Below are 8,130 nucleotides of genomic sequence, written 5' to 3'. Positions count from 1 at the left end.
ACACGTATAAGTCATGAAGAAAGCAATAGCAACATACTAAACGATCAAGTGCTAGGCTAACGGAATGGGTCATGTCAATCACATCATTCTCCTAATGATGTGATCCCGTTAATCAAATGACAACTCATGTCTATGGCTAGGAAAGTTAACCATCTTTGATTCAACGAGCTAGTCAAGTAGAGGCATACTAGTGATACTATGTTTGTCTATGTATTCACACATGTATTATGTTTCCGGTTAATACAATTCTAGCATGAATAATAAACATTTATCATGATATAAGGAAATAAATAATAACTTTATTATTGCCTCTAGGGCATATTTTTTCAGTTGCCCTATCGATGTGATCGGCTGTTGGTCGAAACGCGACTTTGTTGCTCTGGCAAGGGTAGGTTCTTTTGCGTTGTGTTTGTATGTGTGCGGATGCTTTTCTTTGGATTAACTCTGTTGTGTTGTATGTACGTATTACACTTGTTGTTTCAAATAGTCTCTTGTAATTATCTTGTGCATTCTATAAAATATGATACGTCTTTGGTGTATTATAAAAAAACATTTGCCATCAACAAACGCCAGGTAAAAGTGAAAGGGACACGCAAGCACCCGCCTAGGATCAGAACGAATTATAGCCAACAGACGTTCACTCCCATCCAGCTCGTCCAGGAAAGAAAAGAAAAGAAATGACGCGCAGTAGCATTGACGGAAGATACAGCGACGGCTCCGCTCGATCTCTCGTATTTTTCGTCGTGATACAATATTCCTTGATGCTAACCTACAGTACAATATTCCTTGATGCTCATTATCATGTACGTACAGGATTGCAACGTCAATTCTTTGTGCAGAGCAGAGCCTACACACATCCTGCAAGCGAACGCGCAGAAGAATTAATCAACCACAGCGGCATGAACCGACGACTGCCTGCCTCTGGCTGGGAGTTTCCCTTTCCCGACCGATCGACGGCGGCGCGTCCCGTCGCACCGTGCATGGCCTCCGTCATGCGTGCATCCTCAGGCTTCAGGACACACTTGGATGGAGCAGTACGACAGCGCCCGGCCGTGAATGTGGCTACACGTAGCTCTGCCCGTGTGCGAGCGGCGCGTTCTCCGCTCGGTTCCGCAGGCGCGCCTCCGTGGCGTTCCCCAACGCTGCGATTGCAAAACAGCAAACCTTTTTCAGTTAAAAAAATAGGAAACCTTTTTTGAGAACAGAAGAATTCATACCTCCAACAATAAATTCCAACAGCACAAAAGGGCAAAAAAGACATTTTTTAGGACAGCCGTGCCTCGTATGTGAGAACTGCTTGGATGGTGGGCGAGCCAGCAGTAACCTAGGCCCATTGGACGCCGGAAAAGGCCCCTCCTGTATGAGGCCCACACTAGAGCCTGGTTCGGCAGTACGCAGCGCACCGTTCGCGCCCCGCAGGCACGAGGAGGTAGCAACTCGTTTCGTTTAGTCCCACCTCGCCCAGCGAGGAGGGCACGGGAGGGCGAGGAGACTACAAATAGAGGGGCAGGGCAACAGCTGCAATTCATACCTTTCTCGGCCTTTTGGCTAAGATCAAGTGTAGTATCTGTTCTTATCAGTTTAATATCTGATATGTGGGCCATGTGTCCACAACGATATTAAATTTATTTTTTGTGGGGAGGGTCCACCACAGTGGCTTGCCACTGGGGCCCTCACGTGTTCCCTGGACGTTGCACTACTGTCCAGGTGTGGCGCACCCCAACCAAATCAAATATAAAATTTCAAATCAAATATAAAATTTCAATCTCTTGAGTGGTTTGATCTGAGGTTCGAGCGGTGGTTCAGGTCAAATTATTTCGTACCGGACTGTTTGTAGGATGGGAGGGTGACGTAGCGAGGGCAGTGGCTTCTCGTGCTAGACGACCACGCCTCGTCGTCCTCCGACCCGCAATCCCTGGGCTGCAACAGACACACATCCGAGTTACGTTTCCTTCTGAATTTCCTCTTGGCGGATGGATCGAGATGTTACCATGTACGCACCTGGTAGTCCTTGTGGAAGCAGAGCCTGACCTCCTGCACGGAGCCGTTCTTGCAGACGAGGTGCGGCAGCCGGCCGAAGGCGTGGTCGATGGCGTCCACGATGTGCGCCACCGCGTACTTGCGGCCGTTCCGCGGGTAGATGTGCGCTTTCCTCAGCGCTTTCTGCTCGCAATTTCCGCAGAACCATCGTAAGCCATGGCATACCAAACGAACTGTACCGCTACTACTATACTGTACTAGCGATTGATTACCGTGACATTGTACTTGCTGTAGAGGTAGAGCGCCGTGGAGAAGTAGTCGTACTCGTCCTGTATCTCAGGGTACCCACACGTCCCGTGAGCCGCTGCAGCACGCACGAACAAAGGGTGAGCACGGCGTCAGATTAGGATCAGCGCAACTGTATGTATTTCTTCTGCTGGTAACTAGATTCAGAGACCGGATACATACCCCACTGACGAAGAAGACAGTCCAGCGAAAGAAACATCAGCACACGCACAACGGAAACAAAATGAAGCCCGTTAGCAAGTGAGCGACAGTGACGAGTGCTGCTACCTCTTTCCCTCAATAATAGAGTGGCAAGTCACCGGTTAACTGAACTAGTACTAGCATTACCTCGTGGGCCCAGAAGGGGCCTCTTCCGCCGAAGCAGGTGGAGGTGTCGCCGCAGTAGAGCGACGGCCAGTACTTCTCCAGGATCGGCCTCAGCATCGCGATCTGCATGCGCCGGCCAAGCAAGCGAAGCACATTAACCGAAGCACATTCACTTAACTTACTTGCATACCTGGAGAAACGAGCCCGGCATGTGCCAGCCATTCTGATGCGACTGTGACTGGATCGAGGGCTCCTCACGCGTACTGTACCTTGTTCATGTTGAATGTGGTGGTTGGTCTGCAGCACGACGGCCACCCACCGTAGCTGTACTGCGGCCAAAGCCCATCTGTTATGTCCCCCAACAAGAGAAAAATGAAATCGATATCGGCATCAGTTGAAATTGGTCCAGGCCTAAATTCTCGGTAAATTGGATACCATCTTGTGACTGATTCTGAATTTTGTTTCTCAACAGCAAACAAAATTCATCACTAGCATCTGAATAACAAGACAGATTGATGGCTGCATTTTCATTAGAATCAGAAAGTTAAACGAAGGGTTGGTGTACTTACGGATTGTGAACCAGTTGAGAGGGTTTGATCTGCAGAGCGCACGCAAAGGGAGAAAGCCAGATGAGAGGAAATTCTCCGGGAGGGGAGGGGAGAATGCGTGAGCAAGGGAGAAAGGGGAGCGAGCGAGCGGGCACCGTACCGGCAGCAGCCGTTGGAGCTGCAGCAGTGGTTGGTCTGGCGGCAGACGGTGCCCGGCCACTGCAGGGCCAGCACGTAGTGGTCGAACCCGCCCTGCCGCCGCTTCCTCCCGGCCGCCGGCGATGCCAGCAGCGCGCCGGGGGGCAGCACGGCCAGGCAGAGGAAGCAGAGCGACAGCAGGAGCCGCCTCCCGCGCCTCGTCCCGTCCATTGCTATCTGCAGACTGCAGTACAAGAATCCTGTTGGCTCGATCGATTGTGTCTGATAATCTACGTGCTACCCACCACCATTAGCCGCCCTGTGTACCCATGTGATCCGCTGCCTCTGCTGCAATTTATGGCGCCTTCTTTGGAGTGGCTTGGGGGACATGACAGGCATGCATGATTGGTCGACTTTGATTATTTAGCTTGACGTCGCTGAGAGTAATACGCTCCCCTCGTCTTTGGGTTTTCTTCCCTCTGCGGTGTATGCTTGCTGTTGCTTCCATGGAGGGTGCAAGTCTACGGCGGTCAGAAATTTACGTGCATTCAGTTGACAAGGTATACCATGGGAGCAGCAGCAAGTCACACGTCTTGATCTCCTTTCCCCCCTTTTTCGACTGTACTCATCTCCGACCGTATGTAGAGGTAGGATGTGTGCTTATTGTGTTGTGTATCCTCTTGAGCCAATAAAATCCACCCATTGTAGAAAAAAAAGAGTATCTCTAACTGATACATAAAAACCTTTAGAGAAGGAAACTAGGCAGCTAACCGCTAACGGATCCCTCAAACGGTTAGAGGAGGATAATTTTTACTCGAACGCAAAAGTGAGCTCAATTCTCCTAAATATACCCACACCGTGTCTCCTAGAGCAAAAGTTTCGCCCCCTTTCCTCCCGCCCGCACGGCCACCGCCGCCCATTCTCGCCGCAGCCACATCGATGCCCCCGATTCCGGCCGGGATGAAGAGGCAAGACCTATCCGCCGCCGGCGCGACACTGTTGGAAACGACCCTCGCGCCGCCGCCCGCACCAAGGAAGAAGTGGAGCACCAAAAACCTCCTCCGTGCCACCACACCGGCAACCACCGCCGGTAGCAAGGTCGTCTGCAACGCCGCAGCGTCTCCACCAACTGCTCTATCTGCTGCCAAGGGATCAAGGAAGCCGACGGCGGGCGCTGGGACGCTCGTTGAGGAGGTGGTGAAGATGAAGAGGAAGAAGGTGGCTTTGGTGCCTTGTCCTCATCCGACACCTCGTACCCCGTCTTTGACCACCCCTACGCTCGCTCAGTCGATGCGTCAGACCATCACAAGAGCCACCAAGGTCCGTGGACGCTAAGTGGTAGACAAAATGCCATGAAGGTAAAAAAAGGTTGCCTTTCATTCTGGCTGGTGCTTTTCATTTCGATGATGAGCTTGTTGTTATCGTCGTAGTGCGAAAACGAACACAATCAAGTTTTTGTCGTCTTTCGAGGAGTCACATATGCTTGGCCTTGATGATCTCAACTATGACTTGTTGTTTGAGAGACAAGAAGAGAGAGAGGAAGATTATGAGTCTGGGGTGGATGAGGAGGAGGAACCCAAAGAGGTTAATCCCATGGAGACACAATCAAACGTGAAGGCAACATCAAGGCCGAGAAAGCCTTGGCGGCTGAACCCAAATAAGAGAAGGCGGCAAGATGGAATGAGTTCATGTTGTTGGAGGATGAGATCAAAGTTGGCCTCCGAAGAGAGGAAGTTGAAGGCGGAGGAGTATAGGCTTGCACGCGAGGAGGAGAGGCTTGTGAATGAAAAGAAGGCCAAAAAACATCCTATCATGTTCATGAACCCAACCACAATGGGTGACACATCAAAAAAGTTTTGTGAGCTCACTCGTGGAGAGATATTGACCGAAAAGGTGGTCTCTCTTTGAAAAGTTGGTGGTGGCCATGTGGATGGTGGAGATGCGGATGGGTGGCGGTTGTGGAGATGGTGGCGGTGGACTTGAAGGTGGTCATGATTTCTTTGGTGACGATGGTGTTTGAGTTCGTATCTTGGAATCGATCCATAACATAAGACATGTTATGTTCTGGTGATTTTGAATCAAACTTGACTGGTGTAGTGCCTTTTGAATGAACTATTTGCATGTATTACTCGATCCGTGCAATGTCATTCGCGGTTTATTTGTTGGGCATGTTGAATTTGAATTATTTGAATAATTGATAAAATAGTGTGCAATTGTTTGAAATGTATGTGGCAACGCTAAAGGAATTGAGAAAAAAATCCTTCTATAGATATAGGGGATCAGTTAAGTCCGGCCACCGTTAGAGAGGAGGAAAATTATCCTCCTCTGAATATATTTGGTTGTATCCATCTCTAAATTATAGGGGGTCGGTGAAAGATGCTCTCACCGCTTCAAAATAATTGAAATTCTAACTGAATCAAAACTCATTAATTCTAAGTTTGATCAAGTCTATATAAAAATATATGAACATCCACAACCCCAAAAATTCTTCTTAGATTTACTACGAAATATATTTTCATATTATATATAATATATATATATATATATATATATATATATTTGATATTATAGATCTTTGTGTTTTTTCTATGTAGTTGGACTTAGGATAATCTTGAAAATTTAATTATTTTTGAGACGGAGGTGGGGGCACATTGCTCAAACATGGGTCGCCTCTATATACTACTATGTTTGCACCTTGAGTACTAGCGAAGTACAAGTGCATTGGAAGCATGAGTTTTGATAACCAAATTATGAATGAACACCACATTATATCATGTAAACTTGTTAGTTTGGAGTTATATGTGCATGATGTAGATGTTCATTTAATTCTCATAGTTCATCCCATTCAAAATCAAATTAGTGCTACAAAACACCTAAGACTACATGGTATAATACTACATGGAACTCATACAAATATATCTAGCAAATTTCTCTTTAGGTATCTCGTATTGCAGCTTTGAGTACTGCTACTTCTTGCGCTTGCATTGTTTTTTCCTTGAAGAGGAAAGGGTGATGCATCAAAGTAGAGATAAGTATTTCCCTCAGTTAAGAATCAAGGTATCAATCTAGTAGAAGGAACACACAAGTATCCATGATTGCGCCTACACAAACAAACAAATACTTGCACCCAACACGAAAAAGGGTTGTCAATCCCTTCACAGTTACTTGCAAGGATGAGATCTCACAGAGATAGTATAAAAGATAAATAAAAGTGCAAAATAAAGTAAATGTAAATAAATTGCAGCAAGGTATTTTTGTGTTTTTGGTTTTATATATCTGAAAATAATATGATAAAAATAGACCCCGGGGCCATAGTTTTCACTAGAGGCTTATCTCTTGAAAGAAAGCATATGGTGGGTAGACAAATTATTGTTGAGCAATTGATAGAAAAGCGCAAAGTTATGACGATATCCAAGGAAATGGTCATGAATATAGGCATCACATCCGTGACAAGTAGACCGACTCCTGCCTGCATCTACTACTATTACTCTACACACTGACCGCTATCCAGCATGCATCTAGTGTATTAAGTTAACAAGAATGGAGTAACGCCTTAAGCAAGATGACATGATGTAGAGGGATAGATCCAATAAATATGAATAAACCCCACCTTTTTATCCTTAGTGGCAACAATACAAATACGTGTCATGTCCCCTTCTGTCATTGGGTATGAGTGCCGCAAGATTGAACCCACTACAAAGCACCTCTTCCATTTCAAGAAAAATCAATATAGTTGGCCAAACCAAATCAATAGATCAGAGAGAAATACAAAGCTATCTCAATCATGCATAAAAGAGTTTAGAGAGACTCAAATAATACTCATAGATAATCTGATCATAAATCCACAATTCATCAGATCTCAATAAACGCACAGCAAAAGAAGATTACATCGAATAGATCTCTAAGAACATCGAGGAGAACATTGTATTGAAGATCAAAGAGAGAGAAGAAGCCATCTAGCTACTAGCTATGGACCCGTAGGTCTGTGGTAAACTACTCACACATCATCGGAAGGGAAGCAAGGTTGATGTAGAAGCCCTCCGCGATCGAATCCCCCTCCGGCGGAGTGCCGGAAAAGGACCCAAGATGGGATCTCACGAGAACAAAAGTTTGCGGCGGTGGAAAGGTACTTTTGGTGTGCCCTCTGGTATACGGGGAATATTTGGGTATTTATAGAGCAAAGATTAGGGTTAGAGGAGCATCAGGGGGCCACAAGCTTGGGGGCATCCCCTCTAGGGCGCGCCTCCCGTACTTGTCACCAACTGGTGGCCCCTCTGACCCCATCCCGAAGGTTCCTGGGTGTCTTCTGGTCCAAGAAAAATCATCAAAAAGTTTTGTTCCATTTGGACTCGGTTTGATATTGATTTCTGTAAAAGACAAAAACAAGGAAAAAACAACAACTAGCACTTGGCACTAGGTTAATAGGTTAGTCCCAAAAAGATATAAAATAGCATAATAATGCATATAAAATATTCAATATGGATAATATAATAGCATGGAGCAATCAAAAATTATAGATACGTTGAGACGTATCAACACTACAAAAAAAAGACACATCCGTGACATTTTGGGCCGAAAGAATTTTTTTTCTGTCATACATATGACACTTCTATGGCGATAATTGTGACAAAACCCGGTATCATCATAGATGTGGTGGGCTCCTACTTCTATGACAAAAAATCATGGCAGAAAATAGGCTTTTCATCCTGGGCGGGCCGGAGACGCCGCTGCATGACATTCTTTGGGCCGTCCATGACGGAAAAAACCGTGGTAGAAGCGAGGGGGCGGAAAATTTCGGGGAGTTGCCGGTTACGGTGGGAGGTCGGGGGCGGAGCGATGCGCGTTTCTCTCG

The 8,130-nt window shown here is 46.5% G+C and overlaps 1 protein-coding gene and 1 non-coding gene across 3 annotated transcripts; one reads left to right on the top strand and one right to left on the bottom strand.

Annotated features, from left to right (window-relative positions):
* Positions 1-693: 693 nt before the first annotated feature.
* On the bottom strand, positions 694-3,690 carry LOC123066058 (ribonuclease 2). Of its 2 annotated transcripts, XM_044489220.1 has the most exons (10): positions 3,584-3,690; positions 3,301-3,522; positions 3,162-3,190; positions 2,862-2,938; positions 2,614-2,715; positions 2,449-2,452; positions 2,253-2,344; positions 2,002-2,163; positions 1,824-1,920; positions 694-1,142 (listed from the first exon to the last, which is right to left on the bottom strand). In XM_044489220.1, exons 2-10 carry the CDS (start codon positions 3,507-3,509, stop codon positions 1,063-1,065), a joined length of 852 nt encoding a protein of 283 aa, XP_044345155.1. In that variant the 5' UTR covers positions 3,510-3,522; positions 3,584-3,690; the 3' UTR covers positions 694-1,062. The 2 variants fall into 2 exon arrangements, with proteins under 2 accessions (XP_044345155.1, XP_044345154.1); XM_044489219.1 differs by having other exon boundaries at positions 3,301-3,657.
* Positions 1,528-1,723, top strand: LOC123072968 (U2 spliceosomal RNA). Its single transcript, XR_006435505.1, has one exon. It is a non-coding gene; the product is annotated as a U2 spliceosomal RNA (small nuclear RNA).
* Positions 3,691-8,130: the final 4,440 nt, after the last annotated feature.

Source organism: Triticum aestivum, chromosome 3B (assembly GCF_018294505.1).
Source record: "Triticum aestivum cultivar Chinese Spring chromosome 3B, IWGSC CS RefSeq v2.1, whole genome shotgun sequence".
Lineage (NCBI taxonomy): Eukaryota > Viridiplantae > Streptophyta > Magnoliopsida > Poales > Poaceae > Triticum > Triticum aestivum.
This window is presented reverse-complemented; position numbering and strand designations above follow the sequence as displayed.

What these genes read in the sequence shown, in the direction of transcription:
- LOC123066058 (XM_044489220.1), bottom strand. Translation starts at nt 3,509, where the DNA reads ATGGACGGGACGAGGCGCGGGAGGCGGCTCCTGCTGTCGCTCTGCTTC. An exon ending in AGCTCCAACGGCTGCTGCCG is followed by an intron (nt 3,191 to 3,300) that starts GTACGGTGCCCG and finishes TGCGCTCTGCAG; the next exon opens with ATCAAACCCTCTCAACTGGT. An exon ending in CCACATTCAACATGAACAAG is followed by an intron (nt 2,716 to 2,861) that starts GTACAGTACGCG and finishes CGGCGCATGCAG; the next exon opens with ATCGCGATGCTGAGGCCGAT.